This window comes from Zalophus californianus, chromosome 7 (assembly GCF_009762305.2).
Source record: "Zalophus californianus isolate mZalCal1 chromosome 7, mZalCal1.pri.v2, whole genome shotgun sequence".
Lineage (NCBI taxonomy): Eukaryota > Metazoa > Chordata > Mammalia > Carnivora > Otariidae > Zalophus > Zalophus californianus.
The window spans coordinates 78,748,623-78,772,062 of NC_045601.1; the positions used below are offsets into that span (position 1 = coordinate 78,748,623).

General features: G+C 33.6%; 1 protein-coding gene across 4 annotated transcripts in view; it reads left to right on the plus strand.

The window, feature by feature from the left end:
- Positions 1–23,440, plus strand: part of LOC113927426 (pleckstrin homology domain interacting protein) — a 138,112-nt gene that overhangs the window by 107,868 nt on the left and 6,804 nt on the right. For 3 of the 4 annotated variants that reach the window (XM_027603246.2, XM_027603245.2, XM_027603244.2), the window contains exons 28-39: positions 323–434; positions 810–871; positions 3,210–3,365; positions 4,654–4,774; positions 7,466–7,591; positions 10,235–10,304; positions 10,647–10,697; positions 10,970–11,119; positions 17,934–18,086; positions 18,959–19,122; positions 19,574–19,833; positions 20,345–20,542. In XM_027603246.2, coding sequence (XP_027459047.1) covers positions 323–434; positions 810–871; positions 3,210–3,365; positions 4,654–4,774; positions 7,466–7,591; positions 10,235–10,304; positions 10,647–10,697; positions 10,970–11,119; positions 17,934–18,086; positions 18,959–19,122; positions 19,574–19,833; positions 20,345–20,542 — 1,623 coding nt within the window. Of the gene's footprint in view, positions 1–322; positions 435–809; positions 872–3,209; positions 3,366–4,653; positions 4,775–7,465; positions 7,592–10,234; positions 10,305–10,646; positions 10,698–10,969; positions 11,120–17,933; positions 18,087–18,958; positions 19,123–19,227; positions 19,299–19,573; positions 19,834–20,344; positions 20,543–23,440 lie in introns of those variants that run through there. The other variant, XM_027603247.2, reaches the window with a different exon arrangement.

The following is a 23,440-nucleotide window of genomic DNA, read 5'->3' on the forward strand; positions in this document are numbered from 1 at the left end:
TTGGGCATAATCCTAATGGTGAATTTAAAATTCTAGATTGGTAAAAATGCTTAACCTAAGAGTGAATTTCTCCTGACCCTAATAAAATGTAAGAAATGGTACTGGAAACTGGTAAGTCACACTGGTATGTTTATTAAATAACTTTTTTCTTCAATATTGCCAATTTTATTTACTTATTTTGGAGTGTGTGGGTCACTTTTTGTATATTTTCTGAAATTATATAGGTAGTTTAATTATTGGAAAGGGGTATACTTTGGGAGAAAGGAGTAACAACAGCAGCAATACATTTCAGAATAATGAGATGGCTTTTATTCTTGTCTAGGTGACCGTTTCAGATCAGTCATAGATGATGCTTGGTGGTTTGGAACAATTGAAAGCCAGGAACCTCTTCAGCCTGAGTACCCAGATAGTTTGTTTCAGTGCTATAATGTTTGGTAAGGGAGTGTTTGTTGTATTTTAGTTTGGCTTGAGTTACTTTTGCAGGGGGGGGGGGGGGAGGACGGGGGAGGGCAGAGGGAGAGGGGGAGAGAGAATCTTAAGCAGGCTCCAGGCCCAGTGCGGAGCCTGACGTGGGGCTCAGTCTCACAACCTTGAGATCATGACCTGAGCCGAAATCAAGAGTCGGACATTTAACCAACTGAGCCAACCAGGCACCTCCAGTTTGAGTTACTTTTAATGTTTTCCCCATCTATTAATAAAGTGAGACACTTCTTTTAAACACTTGAAGCAGTTATTTTTATAGTGTGATTCTATGAAACTTCTAATACAATATTTAGATTTTTTAACATAGGGATTTTCCTTCCTTTAAGCTGGGACAATGGAGACACAGAAAAGATGAGTCCCTGGGATATGGAGCTTATTCCTAATAATGGTAAGTGTATGTTAGGCTTTTTGTGTTACAAATATAATTTCTTAAATAAGGAATCTGATTTGCTGACTTGCTACTGCATAGGATTGTTACGAAGATCATATAGAAAATATTCATTCAACAGTTATTTATTGCACACCTCTTACTTACCTTGGATTGGAGGTAGGGAAGGCATAGCAGTGAACAAGATAGACATAATCTTTGCCCACTTGGAATTTATAGTCTAAAAGGGAAGATTGAAATTAGTTAACAGCAAAATACGAAAATGTTTTGCTAATTGTTCATTCCTAGAAGGTAAGCACTTGGGAGCAGAGATTTTTTTTGTAATTGTAACTTCAGCAGAACTTAAATATAAAACATAGTATTAAGAGTTCAGCCTTTTGAGTGCAACATAGATTCATACCCTATCACTGCCATCTTCTGTGTCATCTTGGCAAGTTCCTTAAAAGACTCAAAACTTAAGATTTTTTTAGGACTTCAACCTTTGAAATTCTATAAACTAATACCTTACAGGGCTTCTGGAAGGATTAAATGTGCATAAAGTGCTTATTGTATAGCCTGACACATGTAAGGGCCTCCATGAGTGGATAGTTTACTACTGCTAATAATAACTGTCTTCTTGCTTATGGCCTGATACATTGCCTTAGGACTTGGGAGTTAGCCTTAGGCAGTAAGACAACTTCCTGGAACTGAGAAAAGACCAGTGTGGCTGAAGCCTACAGACTGTAGTGCCCATTTTTGTTTCTATTTTTTAAAAAATACAACCCACCATTGCATATGCATATAAAGATTTAAAAGGATATATATTCCAGAATATTAATAATGATTATCTATAAAGGATGGGAATATAAGGACTTCTTTAATTTATCTTTTATATTATTCTGTATTTTTTTTTCTATAATATATCACTTTTCCCATCAGGTAAAAATAAAGATTTAAAAAACAAAAAGGAAAAAGATCTTATGACATAATAGAAATAATTGTTTATAATGGAGTTGCTCACTAGTACTGTATTCTAAAAAGTCAGAGAAAAGTGCTCACTTCGGCAGCACATATACTAAAAAATGAGAGAAAATGTAACTTGGAAAAGTTAAATCCAATCAGGTAAACCTTAGAAATGAGAAAAAGGACATGCTAATATTATCTAAGACTAATTCTTGCTAGAAATTATCACTTTGAAAATTTAATACCAATAACATATTTTTCATCTCACTGCTAAATTAGAGCTGTTTGAAACTAAAATATCTTTTTTTTAATTAAGATTTATTTATTTGTCAAAGAGAGCGCACAAATGGGTAGTGGCAGCAGAGGGAGAAGCAGAGCCTGATGCTTGACTCGATCCCAGGAATCTGGGATTGTGACCCAAGCTGAAGGCAGATGCTTAACTGACTGAGCCACTCTGGTGTCCCGAAACTATAAAATATCTTGAACAACTTGGAATGGTGTTACATGGCTTATCTTTTTATTTTACTTCTCTCCTTTTTGTAAGTTTGAGGTTGTAATCACATTGGACTACTATATATGAGAGAAATGAACCTAGTCAGTATTGTATTGCTTAGGGTATTTCTTGAAATGAATTAATGACATTAACATACTATTTGTTTCCTACCTAAATATATCCGTTTGTGAAGGGGGGTGATTTTTGTTGTTTTTGTCCTGTCTGGATACATATACATGTGCATCCCTGGAGTTTAATTACGTTGTGAGGAGGAAGAATTTTGTATACAAATAGTAGTGTATTTCCCCAATGTTTCTCTGATGAAATCTAGTTCAAAGGAAATGTTACTTGGCATATTTGTAGGTTTTATGTCACCATCACCTCCTAATATATGCAGAAGGCATACCTTCATAATTTAAAAGCAATAAACCTATGAATCATCTGTTATTATTCATAATTCTGTGTTGTATGTTAAAAAAAAGTTAGGACTTTGGAGTATTTGTGGAAAACACCACTTTAGTTCACTTTCACCTTGTGTATTAAAATAAATATGGAGATTATATCATGAAATGATTCAGAAAACTTGCAGATTAAGCATAATTTATAGAAATACTTTGTCCTTTACCTGAAACTGATAGTTGAGCAAGTTGTCAGATACAATTTTGGAGAAGTAATTATATGCTCATCTAGAGAATTATTTATAAGATTAATGTTTTAAAAAACACATTTTACTGATCCTTGAAACATACATTTCTTTAATGAAAATACAGGATAGACTTATCAAATCTTTACAGAATTATACTTTAGTTTTTTGGATGTCAACTCTACTTTCTAAACGTAACCTAAATATTAGCAAAAATCACATATTTTCACTAAATCTGCTTTTCTTTCTCTGTATTTCAGCTGTATTTCCTGAAGAACTAGGTACTAGTGTTCCTTTAACTGACGTTGAATGCAGATCATTGATCTATAAACCTCTTGATGGAGAATGGGGTTCCAATCCCAGGGATGAAGAATGTGAAAGAATTGTTGCAGGAATAAACCAGTTGATGACACTGGGTAAATAATAATAGTAACACAGGAATATAGAAAAAACTGGCAGAAAGCAAAGGAAAGGAAAAATGTTATTCAATAAAAATATTTTTTCACCATATCATGTCAATGGTTTTCAAACATCTTTTAAGTGGATTTCTTTCTTTTTTTTTAAATGAGGCCTTACATAGGACTTGGGTATCTAGAACAGTTAAAAATGGAGTTGCTCTAGCTGAATTTTAGAGTGAGGGCCCCCAGAAATGCCATGGGTGAGTACCTGTGAAAAATCTGGGTCATCCAGAACCCAATTTGAAATCTTTTAACATAGGTAAGCTGACATGATGTGAATTGGGAGAGGAGGGTTGAGAGATGAATTATAATTATATGGATAGCTGTACCAGTTCTCCCCTTAACTATATGAATATATACACAAGGGAATACTTGTAAGGGGAAGGAAGAGAATACTGAACTGCTTTGTCTCATTAAAAAAACAAAAACACAATGACTACAAAACTTGATTATCTGAATTCTGGGCTTCCAAAACAACTGTAAACTAGTGTGGTGGTTTGTAGCAACCCCCCTGTCAGTAAGGAATAAAGCTTAAAAGAGGAAAGTTAGAGGTGACACTGGAGACACATTTTGGATATATTTTCATCTGAAGTCTTTTTTTAATACGGCAACACTTTATTTAAAGAGTATCACAGATATCTTAAACAATTTTAGTAGTATTTTAGCATAGGAAGTTGTCGTATACTATATGTGAATGAGTAAAAAAATAGTAATCTTTGTCAGGTTTTAGATTTTTACCAGTTGACTGTGTGCCATTTGGTCATTGACATTGAGTCAAAGACTTCTGGATCTGTTTCTTCCTCTGAGTGCTTGCATGATATTTCACAGAATTAAGTGGTTAACATAAGGTGATAAGTTTTGAGAAAGTCAGGTTACGTTTGAATGGAATGTGTTACTACAGTGTTACTGAAAGAATGACTGTCAAAAACCTACAGATTCAGGAATGGCAAGGTTTTAAGTATAGAAATGTATGTGTACTTAATAGGTCAGATTTATATATTGTCTGTCATTTCTTGTCTTCTAAGGGATCTGAATAACAAATATCCCTAGAATTTTGCAGTGTAAATGTATACATAGTAAGCAGTGAGACTATATTAGGCTAGCTAAACTATATGTATTTACTATGAAAAGACAATGGCAGTCTAATGGTTATGTGGATCAGAATTTGTCTTAATTCAAGCAGAATTGTCTGTGAAGTATTTTAAACAATAAAAAATAAATATATAAACTTATTTTTTTATTCTAGATATTGCTTCAGCATTTGTGGCCCCTGTGGATCTACAAGCCTATCCCATGTATTGCACTGTAGTGGCATATCCAACGGATTTAAGTACAATTAAACAAAGACTGGAAAACAGGTTTTACAGGTTAGAACCCATTTGCTGTATCCACTACCAAAAGAAAACTAAATGATCCTTGAGTGTTTCTCAAACTTTACTGTGCATACAAATCACCTGGGGATTTTTTTTTTTTTTAATGCAGTCTCTGGTTCAGTAATTTTAGTAGGACCTGAGGATTCTGCATTTCTAACCAGTTCCCTGGGTTGCTGATGCTGCTGGTCTATAGATTTGGAACATGATTCCTTGATGCAGTTTTTTCTAGTTGCTAATACGAGTTGGTGCTCACTGTCTTCATACTGTAGTTTATAAAGCGAGCTAGAGTATCTCGTTTTCTCCTAGACATCACATTGAAATATTTTTTCATGGATTTTTTTCATAGAACAATATTTTTAAAAGTTGCATATTTTTCTTATTTTGCTTATATTTAGCTTATATATACTTGAAATTGGGAATTCAGGATATTTTTCATAGTTTAAGGTTAGCTTGAAATAGAGTTAAAAAAGAGCTAATTTCAACTAATTTGCATCTAGTTAATTTCAGTAAACATTGAGTTCTAATCTTGGATAGGCATTGTAGTTTTACTGCCTGGAATGTCTTTACAGAAAAAATTTAAGTCTGTAGCTTTCCATAATGAAATCATACTTCCAGTTTTCATGACTTTTGCTTAGAAGACTGACAGCATTTTGTTTGTTTATTAGAGAGCGAGAGTGGTGGGGAGAGGGGGAGAGAGAGAATCTTGGGGCTCTGTCTCACAACCCTGAGATCATGACATAATCCAAAATCTAGAGCCAGATGCTTAACCAACTGAGGCAGCCAGGCACCCACAACATTTTAATTAAAATAATTGAATTAAAAAATTTCTTCTTATGGCCTGTTATTTACATTATATTATTCATTTTAACTTAGGGAAACTTTTATTCATATTTTGTATTTTTTAATATAAAATGTGCCTCTAGTGTTTTAGTTTTTTTACTTAAATTATAAATCTAATTTGGTACTTTATGCGCCTGGCGCTGAAAACACCATTTATTGTTCCTTAACTTAGTAAAGGGTCTCTCAACAAAAGCATTACTGATATTTGGGGCTGGAAAATTCTTCATTGTGAGGGGCTATCCTTGCCTCTACCCTTGAGGTGCCAATAGCAGTCCCTAGTTGTAAAAAGGAAAAATGTCTTTAAACATTGCCAAATATGAGGTAGAACCACCCACCCAGAATCATTGAGAACCACTGGAATAAAGAAAACTAAGATGTTAAATTTCAGGTTCTAAACATTTTTCTGATCTTGGTTAGGTGTTTCTGCTGTTCCTTTATTGGTATTTGTCAAAAGCTTAGAGATGAGGAGGAAATCACTATGATATGTGCCTCCTAGCCATCTTAACCTTCATAGTACACTTCTTTAAATCTTTTTCAACACCTGATGTTAGAAGTTTAAGAGAAAATGGAGAAGAAATTTTTAGCTACATCCTTCCTTTTCCCTAGACCCCTAAATTGCTAAGCCTTAGAAATTGGATTTAGTGCTTCAGAGGTGGAACAGGATAGGGGAGAATCATGGGGAGATGGAGTTGTTATTGTACAGTAATTGTTGGACTACAGCTACAAAGGTAAGCTGCTGACATCTCCCACTATTGTTGTAAATATACTTTCTCATAGAAATACTGCTCAACATGGTAACTGCTAAGGTGTGTTATATTTCAGGGTACATTACAACTTAAACAGGCTTTTTTGTCATTAGCTTAGCTTAGTAGCCAGTATAAGAATATCTGAGAATACAATCCTTACATAAATAGAAACTGCCTATTTTAGAACCTGATAATATAGACCCAGTTTTTGTTCTTATTTAATAAAATGATGCCTTCATTTGCTTTTTCAGTGTTTCAGCCTTTTTTGTTTCTCCTTTACTCATTGGCTTCAGATTTCTTGCAGTTTATGATTTTCTTCTCTGATACTTCTGGTTCTGTCTCTTGTTAAACTATACTAACCATTTTGCCCTGCTCGGCATTAATTCTAAAACCTTATTTTATAGTTCTATAGAGTACCCTGAAGATGCCTGTGATTCTGTTATTAGAATAAATGAACCTTGTGTGTATGCTTCTGTATCCATAATTGTATATATTTTTTAAATCACATATAATTATATTTCTTTTTTTTTTTTTAAGATTTTATTTATTATTTGACAGAGACACAGCGAGAGAGGGAACACAAGCAGGGGGAGTGGGAGAGGGAGAAGCAGGCTTCCCGCTGAACAGGGAGCCCGATGCGGGGCTCGATCCCAGGACCCTGGGATCATGACCCGAGCTGAAGGTAGACACTTAAGGACTGAGCCACCCAGGCACCCCACATATAATTGTATTTCTGTTCACACATCAATATCAGTAATACTTTCTGAGTATTTTCTTCCTTGTTATTTTAAATAGGACTGGACCACATATTAGATAATATTCTAGAAGTTGTCTTTGGATTTTTCTTTACTTTCAGAAAGAAAAGGCACTATTAATAATCTAGTGTCTAATCTGATATGACATTTTCTTTGCAAATACACAAGGTTGCTCTTATTTACCCTAACACAAATGAGATTATGTATTTTCTTATATTTTAAAGTTGTGAGTTTTGTAATTGGATAATACTGTAATTGAAAAGTTAGAATGCCTTGGTTTTAAATTGTGCACAAATATTTTTAAATATAATGAGGTTAAGACTTTTGTGTTTTGCTTGTTTAAGGCGAGTTTCTTCCCTAATGTGGGAAGTTCGATACATAGAGCATAATACACGGACATTTAATGAGCCTGGAAGCCCTATTGTGAAATCTGCTAAGTTTGTGACTGATCTTCTTCTACATTTTATAAAGTGAGTTGTTTTTCCACACTTGTCAGTATTTTAAGATGTAAAATGTAAAAATGTAAAATGCAATTATTTTTATATGTGTCACATGCTGTGCTGTAAACTAGTTACATTCAAAATAGAAAGCATATAATGTCTGTATAAACATAAAAAGTTATGTTACAGTTGTGTTCCACAATTAACATTTAAAAAAATGGGTCCTTCTCTAAATCCAACTGTTGGACAATAATAATGAGGGTAAGCATGTATAGAACATGTAATGTTTTACCTAAAGTAGTTCTTCTAAGCCAAATAATAATTACAGTTAGGAGATATCACTGTCTGTAATTAACAGTTAAGGAAACAGTTCTAGAGGTTTACATGTTTAATTTTCACAGTAAATGAGTGTCTTCCATCTAAGAATTTCTGACCTTAACATTATATTGCCCTTGACAAGTTTGTAAAAAAGTATTTAAGTAGTCCAACCAGAAACTAAATTTAATTTCAAGATTCTTCTTAAAAGTCAGGTTTACTTCCTCATTCATTGATCTCATACCAAGAATGATAACTATAGCTATTTAAGGGAGCAACACTTTTATTTTTTACCTTAAGAATTTTATATAGCCGTAGAATGAATTGAGCCTTCTAAACTGAAACCAGAGGAATGATTCCTGTTTTGTATAAAGTACTACTCTTGAGTTCATATTAAGGTTATTTATATTAGATAATTTTTTCCAGTAAAGAAAGAATATATTTTATAATTTAAATACTCAGCTATTGTCAGCTTTCATTTTCACATGCAGGGATTATTGAGGCTCTTTAAAAAACATCTCCAGCTTCATTCTCATTTCTTAGAATAATCATAGGGCCCGTTTTTGTGGTGTTAGGGGTTTTTTGGCTAAGGAATATAGGTGATTTCAATATAAGAAAATACCAAAGAAAATTAGTACAGTAAATGTTATATTCTACCCTCTACTTTATTCTCTAAAAAAACCTGTTGCCTTCCAAATAGTTTGGGGGCTATTTTTATTATACTTGTGCTCCAACCCCCCCATAAAATTGGTAATTAAGAATTAGTTATCCTCGGAAGATTGTTTATATAACTTAATTATAATGGCTTACAATATTTTTATTACAAAGTTTAGTGTATAATTTTGTATTATATATATATGTATGTTTCTTTTTCCAAAGAGGAATTAATAGAATTGCATGATATATAAATTCACACTTTAGTGAAATAATTTAGATGAAACAATTATTTTTATATTTGGAATAGTCTATAAAAATATTTCTTTCAAATGTTATTTTGAAATACCTTGTTAGAATAGATTAATATTTAAAGCGTTTATATTATATATATCTAAAAATCCCTGGCATTTCTTAGAGGTATACATAACAAATGTTTGTACATTTTTAGCTGACAGTAATTTTCACATGTTAGGTATAGCTTGAAATTTTGATGATTCTATTTTTTAACTGAGTTATTTTGCCAAATTTCAAGCAATAAGGTATATAATCAGGTGATGTGAGAGATATTTGAGATAGAAATGTGTATTTACCCTCTTAGTACAATTTCATAGATAAATTTTTTAAGTAACTATAATATAAGGAAAAACTAACAAGAGAGTCTGTTTGAAAGTTTGTGACAGTGGAGTTTTAGGTACGGGGAGAAGTGTGTTAGGATGTTATGAACAAGGTAGATATTGATAGATTTAGGAGAAGTTAGATGGAAGGAAAGCCATTCTAAGGATAAGGAGAGGCATGAGGTAGGAAAGTAAAAGGTTATTAAGGGAATTAAGCAATTTAAATCAGATGAAGTAGAGAGTACATGAGCAGAAGTAATAGGGATACAATGCTATAAGCACGAGTTTGAGCCAGATCATGGAGGGCCTTGAATGCATTTCCAATCTTAACTGATAGAGAAGAGACAAAAAACATAAATAGCAGATTGATTGTTATATCTAACCAACTAAGAGGTGATGAGGGTTTAGTTTATAGAAATGAGAAAGGCAGAAGCCAAGAGATTTTGAAGGTAGAATCACAGAACTTGGCCAGTGATTGGGTTAATAAGGAGGCAAGGGAAGGAATAGTGAAAACCCATGCATTGCTGTGAGAATAGTAATGCTGTTGAAAATAGGAGAGGGAAGTGAAAATAAGGTTTAGACATGTGAAATTTTAGATGATGGAATCTCAGGAGAAGAGTCTGACCAAATCATAGGAATTTGGAATTCATTTACACAGATATACTGCAGATATATATGATTATCAGGACAAAAACTGTAGTGACAAGGGAAGATGACTAAAGGACAAAATTCTAGGGAATGACTAAACATTTAAGAATGAAAAGAAGGAATTAGAAGACAGGACATATAATAGCTTTCCCTTGTGTACTGAGGAATGGAAGAAGGTGTCCCCCAAACAACAGTGATCTGAACAAAGACTAGGAGGTGAGAATTGGGTTTCATGGAATGAAATAGACCAGATTGGAAGCTCCACATAGGGTGGAGGGGCAGGGGCAGGTGGGTGGGCATAGAGTTTTGGAGTCAACCAATGAAGAAAGCCTTCAGCTTCAAGCTTTATCTTAAAATCTTGTTTTGGTAACAGATTTAAAGGGGAAAAAAAAAATCTCATGACTCTAATCTTGTATACTAACATTGCCTTGTTGTTTAGGGATCAGACTTGTTACAACTTAATTCCACTGTACAATTCAATGAAGAAGAAAGTTTTGTCTGACTCTGAGGTATTTCATATTTCATATTTCATCATTCAGACTATGTTGGTCTTTTTCTATATGTAAAAAGAAATTAACACATAGTAGTTTTCAGATAAATGCTATTAGGAAAATTATTTTTGGCTAATGCTATAGTTTCAAAAAAGTGGTCCAGAATTTTCTTGTTACAGTTTTTAAAAACGTTGTGGGGGGACTTTCTAATGAATCAGTAAAGTGTTCCAGCATATACATTATGGGTTTTCGAAAGTGTAAAAGTAATAATTGGCATATAAACAACTGTGATAGACTCTATAAACTCTAAGGAGTATAATCTAGAATGTTTAACGAATCTGATAAATTCTTACTTCAAAGGAAGAAGAGAAAGATGCTGATGTGCCAGGAACTTCTACCCGAAAAAGAAAGGTAAGATACTTTTTTGTTTTAGCAGAAGAATTTTATATGAATTAAAATGTATTAAAAGCATTTTTTTAACTCTTAGTATTTTTAAAGACAGATTAAGTATTACTTCCAAATCAGTTTCCATCACAAAATGCATGGTTTTCAGAACTAGCTGAATGATATTTTCTATTATTTAAACTACTGTATATGACCTAATTATATCAGACTACATTAAAAATACAAATTTTACTGTATAAATGTTATTTTATTAATATATTTGAAATTTTTCATTTTAGGACCATCAACCTAGAAGAAGATTACGTAACAGAGCTCAATCTTACGATATTCAAGCGTGGAAGAAACAATGTCAAGAATTGTTAAATCTCATATTTCAATGTGAAGATTCTGAGCCTTTCCGTCAGCCAGTAGATCTCCTTGAATATCCAGTAAGGATTTTTGAAAATATTTTCTTTACCTGTCAGTTTGCTAGATATCTCACACATGACAATTAGCCATTTAAGTTGTTATTTCTTATGATTATCACTTCTTCATTATTAAATACGTCTTGTCATCTATTTGGTTATTTGAGCATCTAAGTCGAGTAGTGTGGCATTTAAAACAGAAGGAACCCCAGATTAAGACTCCACAAAGAATAGGGTTATGATTCCATCTCTCCCTCTTACCAATTGTACTACTTTGAGCAGGTCATTTAATTTTCTCATCTAAATTTTTTTTTATAATTTCCCACACAAACTCTTAAGAATTTATTATGGCAGTTGTTTAGGAAACAAGAATAATACCTACCCAACCTCCCTACGGGGTTATGGATGGAATGAGAATACATTAAAATAGTTTTTAAACTATAGCAGTATATACAAATGCAAGGTAGCATTATTATATTTATGGAATTCGTGGTAGGAAGATTGAGTGAATCTGATTTGAGTATTTTTCACGCAGTCTTAGCAATCCAAATATAGCTTAAAGTGATTTTTTTTACTCCTTTAGTCAGTTACTAAAGGTTGTACAGTTTAGATAATATTCGTGGTTTCAAATGAAAATAAAAATGAAATATTTTGTAAGAGATCATGACCCAGATGTGGTATCCTCTTACTTGCAATGATGAAAATAGAGAAATTTCATCAGTAGATATATATCATAAAATGCCGTTTCTGTCATTTAAAAATCAAGAAATGTGGAATCTTGAATGTAAAAGATAAGTTTTTAATTCCAGCAATGTGATAAACTGGGCTAATTTGAACCCTATGCTCCAAAAGACTCATAGAAGAACTGAGCTAATGCTACAGTACTCTGGTTTTCAATTCTCTTTGTTTTTGGAACCTGTGGATTTCCCTTTGTTTCTTGTGAACCCAACTGTGCATATTAGAAAACGTTATAGTTTATCCAGTGCATGCAGATGTTTGTGTTCCTAGACTTTTCCACAGAAAAGAAGAGCTAGATAAAAGCTTTAATGTTTAGATTCTCTAGAGGCACAAGTATAGTACTATGTAGAGAGAAAGCCGTATGAGCCAAGGTGAGGAGGGAAATTGGAACTGAGATCCCACCAGGACTCTTGAAAGATTTCACCCTCAATGAAAACAATAGTATAATTCCCTCCATGAGGAAGAGTATCTGTCTGGTGCTCTGGTGTAAGGAAAGGAGTCTCCCTAAGCTTGCACTATGCAAGGATTTAGAGCCCAAATTTACCCTACCCTAGTCTGTGGAAATTCATCAGAGGGAGAAAAAACCAATCCCTAACCACAGATTAATTAATAATAATAAAAAAAATCTCAAACTGTATAAGGGGGTGATCCATCATACATACAACAACAAACAACAAATGGAAATATTAGTACCTTCTCCCCCAAAACTTGATATAGGATAGATTATTTCTGAAATACTGTACCTCATCAAATCTAAAACACCAGTGACTTATTTAATGTACCACCAAGAAAGAAAAATGAAATGCTACCCATTAAACTTGGATTTGTTATTTTGGTTTAAGAGATAGATACATGGAGAGATAAGAAGCATAAGGAAAAAAAGACCTTACCGGGGCAAGGGGGAGGCAGGTATTTTTAAAAATTTAAACTAAATAGAATTTCTGAAAATGAAATGTAAAATCATTGAAATTAAGCTCTCAGAAAGATTAAGAGATATGGTAGGTAGATGAAAAAATTCAGTGAGAGTAGACAGAATGGGAGAGGGGCAATATTTGAGGAATTAATGGCTATATACATTTTCTAGGGTGGATAAAAATTTGACAGAGCATGACTCCTGACCAGGATATATATGAAAAAAATCTTTACCTGGAATAATAGAGAAAAATTAAAACTCTGAGGACAAAGGAAAATGTTAAAACAACCATACAGAAATATGGGAGAGACCTGTATTCATGACTCTGTGCAGTTATACTTGTGCATCTAGAATCTAAACATTAAAGCTTATATCTTTCTCTTCCTTTCTAGGAAAAAGTCCAGAATACAAATATCTGCTATATACATACATACATATATATACATACATATGTATATGTGTGTGTATATATATATATGAGTTGCTTTTTATATATCCAACTCTAGATACTGGTACAGCTGATTCATTTTACTAATGTTGAACTGAGACTCAGATTAAGCAGCTCTCCAAGATCTGTAACTATTTGTTTACAAAGTGAGAACAAGAGCCCATATTTTCTGTATCTCGTGCACCAGAGCTGTATGGCAGTATTCTTAGAGAATAACTAGTGTATAAGAATGTAGTCTCTCTTAAGTATTCAAAATAATGAGAGCAGTATTTAGAGCTCCTTCCACCAGCCAAAAGTATTAGGCAAATAGAAGAAACAAGAAAAAATTCTAATTTGATCACATGTTACAGTACTCCTTGATGGAGGGAGGTGTGAAGACTTAGGACTATTTACTGTTTTTTATTACTGTCACCGAGAAGAGAAAATTGGATTTATCACTTTTTATATTTCAGAATTAACTATAAGTTAACTATCAGCCTAACTAGCAGAATATATAAAGCAGTCATATTCTTCATACTTCAGCTTTTATATTGAATTTAATAAAATACTTACAAAGCAAAATTTTAAAAATTAAATTTTTATGCAAATTAGCATGCTAAATAATCTATCCCATTCATTTATTCAGCAGAGGTGTATTGAGTGGTTACCATAAACTGTACTGAGTAATGGAAACCCAAGATACAAACGAAGAAAAATGAAGTCTTTTACATAAATATATTTAACATATCCCTAAAATCTGCAAAGTTTGTAAAGACAGTATGTTATAATATTCAATATCCAAGTAATTATAGTTTCTTTCAAAGTGGTTAGTTACCCTTAAGAGGTTAGAGAGGTTGGACACTGTTCAGACAATGTTACCATTGCATAAAGCAATTTTATAACTCCTTTAACTTACCTCCTCACCCCCACACATACACAGCTATCTTAAGAGTCAAGGTTTCGGGGACACCCAGGCAGCTCAGTAGGTTAAGTGTCTGCCTTTGGCTCAGGTCATGATCCCAGGGTCCTGGGATTGAGTCCCGCATCGGGCTTCTCCCTCTGCCTGCTGCTCCCCCTGCTTGTGCTCTCTCTCTCTGACAAATAAAATCTTAAAAAAAAAAAAGAAAGTCAACGTTTCAGATACATATTTTTTTTAAGGCCATTTATATGATTTCATTACGCAGGAGAATCTGAAATCACAATTTTTCTCTTTGGATATGTTATTTTCTATTTCACTATCTTTTTTTTAAATTTTTATTCCAGTTAACATAGTGTGGTATTAGTTTCAGGTGTGCATTGTAGTGATTCAACACTTCATACATCACCCTGTGCTCATCATGACGTGCACTCCTTAATCCCTTCTGGTAACCATTAGTTCTCTATAATTAAAAGTCTCTTTCTTACTTTGTCTTTCTCTTTTTTTTTTTTAATGTTTATTTTTTTATTTTATTGTTATATTAATCACCATACATTACATCATTAGTTTTTGATGTAGTGTTCCATGATTCATTGTTTGCATATAACACCCAGTGCTCCATTCAGTACGTGCCCTCTTTAATACCCATCACCAGGTTAACCTCTCTTTCTCTTATTTTTTTCCCATTGCTTGTTTGTTTTGTTTCTGAAATTCTACATGAGTGAAATCTATAGTATTTGTCCTTCTCTGATTTATTTTGCTTAACATTATACTCTCTAACTCATTCATGTCATTGCAGATGGCAAGATTTCAATTTTTTGGATGAGTAATAGTCCATTGTGTATGTATGTATGTATATGTATATATGTATATACCACATTCTCTTTATCCATTCATCAGTAATGCTGCTATAAACATTATGGGTACATGTATCCTTTTGAATTAGTGTTCTTGTATTTGGGTAAATACCCAGTAGTGTGATTGTTGGATCATAGGGTAGTTCTATTTTTAACTTTTTGAGGAACCTCCATACTGTTTTCTACTGTGGCTGCACCAGTTTGCATTCCCACCAACAATGCATGGTGTCCCTTTTTCTCCTCATCTTCCCCAACGCCTATTGTTTCTTGCGTCGTTATCATTCTGACAGGTGTGAGGTGATACCTCATTATAATGTTTTGATTTGCATTTCCCTGATGGTAAGTGATGATGAACATCTTTTCATGTATCTGTTGGCCATCTATGTCTTCAAAGAGAAATGTCTGCTCATGTCTTCTTCCCATTTTTAATCAGATTATTTGCTTTGAGGATGTTGATTTTTATAAGTTCTTTATAAAATATTTTGGATACTAACCCTTTATTGGATGTCATTTGCAAATACTTTCTCCCATTCCATGGGTTGCCTTTAGTTTTGTTGATTGTTTTCTTCGCTGTGCAGAAGCTTTTTATTTTGATGTAGTCCCAATAGTTTATTTTTGCTTTTGTTTCCCTTACCTCAGAAGACATACCTAGAAAAATGTTGTTATGGCTGATAGCAGAGATTACAGGCCTATGTTCTTTTCTAGGATTTTTACGATTTCAGGTCTCACATTTAGGTGTTTAATCCATTTTGAATTTCATTTTTTGTGACACCAGTATATTTTGATAATTTTGTATATATTATAAACACCTGAGCAACCACTTAAAAAATTATAGCAGAGTTAGTTACAGTCATAAACACAATGCATGGATCAAATGGAATCTGTTCAAGTGACCCACAGGAAGAATGGGGAAAAAAATAAAAAAACAACAGAACAGACAGAAAACAATAAAATGACAAATGTAATTGAAACCATACAGTGTGTTTTCCAGCCACAATGGAATCAAACCAGAAATAAAAGTAACAGGAAAATCTCTAATCACTTGATTGATAACTAAATAAATATGCTTCTGAATAATCTGATGTCAAAGAAGTCTTACGGGAAATAAAACACATTGAACTAATAAAAATACAACATTTCAAAATTTGTAGGATGAAGCTAAAACAATGCAGGGAAATTTATAGCACTGTATGGTACATCAGAAGAGAGAAAGTCTCAAATCAGTAACACATGCTCTCTCCTCAAGAACCTAGAAAAATAGGGGCACCTGGGTGGCTCAGTCATTAAGCATCTGCCATCGGCTTAGGTCATGACCCCAGGGTCCTGGGATCGAGCCCCGCATCGGGCTCCCTGCTCAGCAGGAAGTCTGCTTCTCCCTCTCCCACTCCCCCTGCTTGTGCTCCTGCTCTCGCTATCTCTCTGTCAAATAAGTAACTAAAATCTTTAAAAAAAAAACAAAACCAGAAAAATAAAAATAAAATTAACTTATAGTGAGCAGAAGAAAGGAAATATAAAAAACAGAAATAAATGAAACTGAAAACAAAAATAATAGAGAAAATCCATAAAACCAAAAGCTGGTTCTTGGAAAAGATCTATGAAAGTGATAAAACTCTATTAAGATTTACAAAGCTAAAAAGAAAAAAGACACAAATTGCTAGTATCAGGAATGCAATAGAGGATCATTACAGACCCTGTAGATATCAAAAGGATAATAAAGGAATACTATAGGCAACTCTACACATACAGATTTGACGTCTTAGATGAAATGGACCAGTACTCAAAGTACAAACTACCACAGCTCACCCAGTGAGAGATAGATCATTTGAATAGCCTTATAACCAGTAAGGAAATTTAATTTGTAATTAAAAGCTTTCAAAAAAATCTCTTAAGTCCAGATGTCTTCACTGGTTAATTCTACCAAATGTTTAAAGAATTATAACACAAATTCTACATAGTATCTTCCACAAGATAGAGAAGAGACTACTTTTCCATTCATTCTGTGAAACCAGTATTATCCTGATATTACAACTGGGCCAAAAAAGTACAAAAGAAGAAAATGTAAATATTCTTAATAAAATATCAGCAAATAGAATTCAACAATATATAAAAATGATTTTATACCGTGACCAACGGGGTTTTTATCCATGGATGTAAGGCTCATTCAGTATTCAAAAATCTGTCAGTGTAACATACTAAGAGAAATTACATGATCATATCAATTAATGCATTTGACAAAATGCAATACCCATTTGTTCTAAGAATGTACATGTTATTTTTGGTATTATATGGTACAGTCAACACTGCCACAGGAAGAAATGAGTATGGGGCTTAAAAGGAAATTTATTGTGCTGACAAGTCCCAAAGATGTTGTCATTGAATGCTTAAGCCAGAGCCTTTATTGGGGTTTCAATGAGAAAGGCAAGACAGAGCAGGGTAAACACTTCAGGACTGGCTAGTTTGAATAATTCCAGTGGGCTCTGGGGGCATAGGGGTGGTCTCTAGTAGTCTGGTACCTGGCCTTGGGACAATTCAAGGCAGAGGAAATACTGGCTTGGTGTGTTGGAATTAGATAAGGAGATGGTTGGTTTACATATGAAACATGTATTCTCAGTGCGGCTTTTTGCTATCTGTAAGAAGTAAGAATTGGTTGGCCCTGGGAGGGTCAGTCTCTCCTCAGGTCTGTAAAGAACCCAAAATATCAGAGCATCAGGAATACAGAAAATTAGAAAATATAATTAATGTAATTAGCCCTATGATGAATGGATGCCAGATAGACAAATATATAATGTAAGAAAATAGCACCATTAATGATAAAATAGGGAGAGGGCATGAAAAAAAAATTAAAGGAGCCTTGATGAGGAAAATAAGGGATTATTAAAAGTTCTAGGACTTGTACTCATCACAGAAATTGTATGTGAATCCCTGTGCTGAGTAGTAATACTTTGTGGTAGTGATGTTAATAATACCACCTTTTTTTCTTCTCTTAGGACTACAGAGACATCATTGACACTCCAATGGATTTTGCTACTGTTAGAGAAACTTTAGAGGCTGGGAATTATGAGTCACCAATGGAATTATGTAAAGATGTCAGACTTATTTTTAGCAATTCAAAAGCCTATACACCAAGCAAAAGATCAAGGGTATATAATTAAATTGTTTTTATTTATGTTTAAATCAAATGAAATCAGTAGAAAAGTAGGTTAAGTAAATGTTGCTTTAATTAAAATTTAGAGCAAAACTGACTTTCTGTTATGTTCTTAATGGTATCCTAGTGGAAAAAAGAATTCACATCTTTCTATTTCTTTCCTTCTATAAAATAACAGTGATGTCACTAATATTTTAGGAATGGTTTTCTTGAACACATATCACACACATATTGTCCTGGTATATATTAGGGTTATGAAGGCTTAACTTTCCAACTGTTTTTTGCATTAATGGAAAGGCATTTTTGTGAAGGAATTATAAAAATGAGTAAAGTTATAAATATCATTTATCTCTCTTTGGGCAGACAAGACATCACAAAGGGGTGATATATGGAAACGAAATGAAAAAGAATAGATGCTAATCCTAAGTAGCAATGGAAAACAGGTTCAGAACCTTAGGGATAGTTTCATTGTGATAGAGTTCACAGGAATTTTGTCTACATGAGCCATCTGAATTGATATTAGGGCTTTTCTTTAAGAATCTGAAATCTTGAGGGGTGCCTGGTTGGTTTAGTTGGTAGAGCATGCAACTCTTGATCTCGGGGTTGTAAGTTTGAGCTCTTTGTTGGGTGTAGAGATTACTTAAAAATAAAAGAATCTGAAAACTTGGAATATTTCTAATCTAAATATAAAAAGTAGTTTAACTGTAAAAGTGCTTTAGTTTTGTTCTTCATCCAAAGAGATTGGAAAAAGGTAATGTTTAAACTGTTAAAACTCTTTGCTAGAAAAATACTCAAGTTATATATTGATATTTGCTGAACAGGCATTTTCCTTTGAGGAATGTTTAAACACTTTTTTTCTTATCACAGATTTACAGCATGAGTTTGCGCCTGTCTGCTTTCTTTGAAGAACATATTAGTTCAGTTTTATCAGATTATAAATCTGCTCTTCGCTTTCATAAAAGAAATACAATAACCAAAAGGAGGAAGAAAAGAAACAGAAGCAGCTCTGTTTCCAGTAGTGCTGCATCAAGGTATTTGATTTATTTTAAAAAGCATCAACTGATCTATAACTTTGTCATCTAAATGATAGAACTCGGTGTTTTTTAATACTTCCTTTACTATTCCCTATATTGCAGAATGATATATTTGACATGCAAGTTCCTAAGATGTGGAGGATTTTTAATCTTTTAACTAAAGCTATACTAGTGTAAGTGCTTAAATTCAAACTGCTAAATCTATACAGTAAAACAGCATTTTTAGGATAGTGATGGCATCATGCTTTCTGTCATATAACTGTAGCATTTATGGCAGTCCTTCACTAAATATTCACTTTCAAAGGCTCACAACCATATGAAATCCACTACAAATCTCATATTTTAACATATTTCATAATAGTACAAATATTGAATCCAACAGTATAAAACTATTTTATTCATCTACATAAAGCTATAAGAATGACTAATGATATTATTTTATTTACAGCCCTGAAAGGAAAAAAAGGACATTAAAACCCCAGCTAAAGTCTGATATCTCTACCTCTCCATTCTCTACACCTACACGAACAATACCACCACGGCATAATGCCAGTCAGATAAATGGTAAAACAGAATCCAGTTCTGTAGTTCGAACCAGAAGCAATCGAGTGGTTATAGATCCAGTTACCACTGAGCAACCATCTACTTCTTCAGCAGCAAAGACTTTAATTTCAAAAGCTAATACATCTGCAATGCCAGGGAAGACAAGTAAGAATCAGTTACAGTTTCTAAATTGAAGTATATGTAATTTTTAAATTTAAGCTTTTATTTTGCCAAATGAGATATACTGGGTTTTAGTAAATTCCAGCAGACAGTGTTAGTTTTGCTCTCTTTATTGTTTGTTTTTGTTTTTAATAAAAAATTGAGGTTTAGGAATGTCAGTGTACAGTAATGGTTACAAATGGCAACTCTGATCCAGACTGCCTGAATTTAAATCCTGGTACCCAGACTTGGTAACAATTTGCCAAGGCATAATCTTGAAGTGACTGGACAGCATCAAAAAGGTCTGAACTGTTAAGAGTTTATCTGTGTATTCCTTTTTCCTGTTTGAAAGTAAATTTCCTAAGGAAGCATTAAGCAACTCCTAGGTTTTATCCTTTTGGCTAATTCAAGCAATTCAGGTTAGAAGTAATCCCAACCTCCTTGCTTGTTTTTAGGTTAAATAACTCTTAGCTTTTAATCATGTGTGTGTGTGTGTGTGTGTGTGTTTGTGTTTTAGTTCTAGAGAATTCTGTGAAACATTCCAAAACCTTGAATACTCTTTCAAGCCCTGGTCAGTCCAGTATCAGTCATGGCACTAGGAATAATTCTGCGAAAGAAAACATGGAAAAGGAAAAGCCAGTCAAACGTAAAGTGAAATCATCTGTCCTCTCAAAAACATCCACTCTTACAAAGTCATCACCTATCATCGAGCAAGGTAAGGTGTTGTTTGTATCTTCCAAGATACATAGTAGGTATTTCTTAAAAATGATGCTTTTTGTCAGAGGTAGCATTTATATCCACTTTTTATTAGATTGCCCATTTAAAAGTCACACGTTCTGTACTAGTTTATACATTCAGTGAGACATCTTTGATTTGCAGCTTTGTGCCCAAAGCAAACTGTATTGTCATTAAACTTTAAATTAAAAGCCATGAAAAACTTGCTGTATGGAAATAAAAACAAATTCTAGAATCAAAGGCTTTTAGTGATGTAAATTAAATAGTTCTGACTTCATTATTACAACACCTTAAAAAGTGTATTCAGGGGCGCCTGGGTGGCTCAGTCTTTGCCTTTGGCTCAGTCTTTGCCTTTGGCTCGGATTGGGCTCTCTGCTTCTCCCTCTACCCCTCCCCCCCTGCTTGTGATCTCTCTCTCTCAGTCTCTCTCTCTCAAATAAATGAAATCTTAAAAAAAAAAAAGTGTATTCAAGAAGTTTAAATTAAATTGGATTTAATTAACCCAGTGTAGCAGTCTTTACTTTTCTAGAAAAATTAAGTTCTTAACATCACAAAATTCAGCACACTGCCCTTCACTAAATAGTAACTCATCAGGGTAGACAACAGCCCAACCTCTATTCTGTCATACAACTTTTAACCCTTTAGAGTTAAGCTTCCAGATTCTTGCATCTGCAGATTTTCATTATAAAGACTTTGTTTGAAAAATGGAGAAAGTAACTGATAAAATACATCCTGTGACATGTTAAAAGAATTATGGCTTGTTGGCAGTTAAGCAGCTCAAAAATAAGCATTTTGTATCATGACTTCCGAAGTACGCTGAAACAATTTCCTCGTGAACATTCTCCTCAGCAGCCTCTCAAAATTTAATTTTTCTACTGTGATACATTCTTTTTGATGAATGGCGTTGGGATCTAACCCCTGCATAAACTTAAAATGAGGGAATCACCAGGACTTCTCTTCCAGATCTATTTCATAGTCATTAGTTCTTGTTATTTCTGCTTCCTTAATATCTCTAAAATCCATTCCTCCTCTCACTTCTGTGTTCTTAACTCAGGCCTACATAATTTCTCACCTGGACTGTTGTCCTAGTTTCCTTACGTGTCTCACTGTTTTGGTTCTTGGCTCTTCCTTACCCAGTCCATCTTCCACATTGTGCAAAATTGATCTTTCTGATCATTTATCTCCAGCACATGTTGTGTGCATGCCCACACACACACTTCAAATCCTTACCTGCTTTCAAATCACATGTGGAATCAGTTTTAATGTTTTTGCCTATTACATAAAGACTCTTCATTACTTGGCTGTTGCCTAACATTCCAGCTTTCTTTACTTTCTCCTTTTTATGTGCCAGCTATCCTACAACTTGGAAGTCCCTGAATTTTCATTGCCCTTTTCTTCCTTATTTGGAATGTCTTTTTTTTTCCTCCCAATTTAATGGTTTCATGAACCTCTCAAGTCTCACTTTGAAATAGCATCTACTGTAGGAAGCTGCTTCTTGGGTTCTTTAGACCGAATCAAGCACTTCATCTTTTATGTTCCCAGAACACCCTGTTCATTGCTTTTTGTGGTAGAGTATTCTTTACATGTGTCTGTATCCAGTAGAATCTGAACAACTGTTTAATTACTTTTTCTAATCATCTATACTTAGTATATAATGGACAATAAGTGTTTGAATAAAGAAGCAAATTGCTCACTTGGGCAACACATGTACTGAATAAAGAAGCAAATGACTTTGTATATATGAGTGTTTTATATTTTTATATTTGCTTCCTTTCTGAACTGAACTAAAAGTTTTATATAGTATATTGGCCTTGCTTCTGTCACTTTGAACCCTACAAAAATCAAATGTATATAGTGAATTGGTTCTAGCATTATGATAGGGAGATCCAATAACCAATTTGATCTATAAGTTTTGAGTATCACAAATATACAAGAGTTACCAGTACAGTATAGCAATACAATAAGCTAGTATGACTTACTACATAAATATTGACACCTGAATTAACTATTAGAATCAAGAGGCAGTGCTGTCCAGTGGAAATATAATATAAACCATGACATATACATGGTTTAAGTTTTCTAGTAGCTACTACATGCAATAATAACAGATGAAATTACCACTTTTAATAATTTATTTACTCCATTATATGCAAAATATTTCAACATGAAATCAGTATTTCAAAATGTACAATGGCTCAGTATTCACATTTAAATTTAATTAAAAATTCAGTTCCTTAGTTGCATGGCTGTGTTTCAAGTGCTCAGTAGCCACATGGTTAGTAACTACCTTACTGAACACAGATCCACATAAAGAGAGCTGCATTAGTTCTTAACCTTTTTAGTTTATGTATTGCTTTGTAATGTTGCTGAATCCTGTAGTTCTTTCCTCCAGGAAATGCGTATAGGTGTATTCACACAAAATTTGGACCATTTCAAGAAGTTCATGGAGTCCTTGAAGTCACACTATAGAATTACATGGACTGGATCTTTAGATTCCTTGTCAGTAGTCTTAATGTAAAACAAGATGTATAGAATCCTTAGGTTAAGTGTAGTTGTGTGTTAGAAAAAATACTTAATTACTTTACTCACACACACACACACATTTCTCCCTGTTCCCCTTTCCTTCATTATGCCAGAAAAACCACTAAAGAAAATTATTTGTACTCTGGGGGTCAGGAAATGAGGGTTTTGCCTTTTCCTTCTGCCTCTGGCTCTGACCTCTTGTGACCTTGATTTTTTTCTGTGATACTTACGAAGTATAATTCAAACCTATGACCAAAAAAATTCTATTATGAACATTATGAAGAAGCATTCACTTTAAAAGCAGTTTTCATCTCTTTATGGATTTCCTCTAGAATATTGCATTGCAGATCACCCA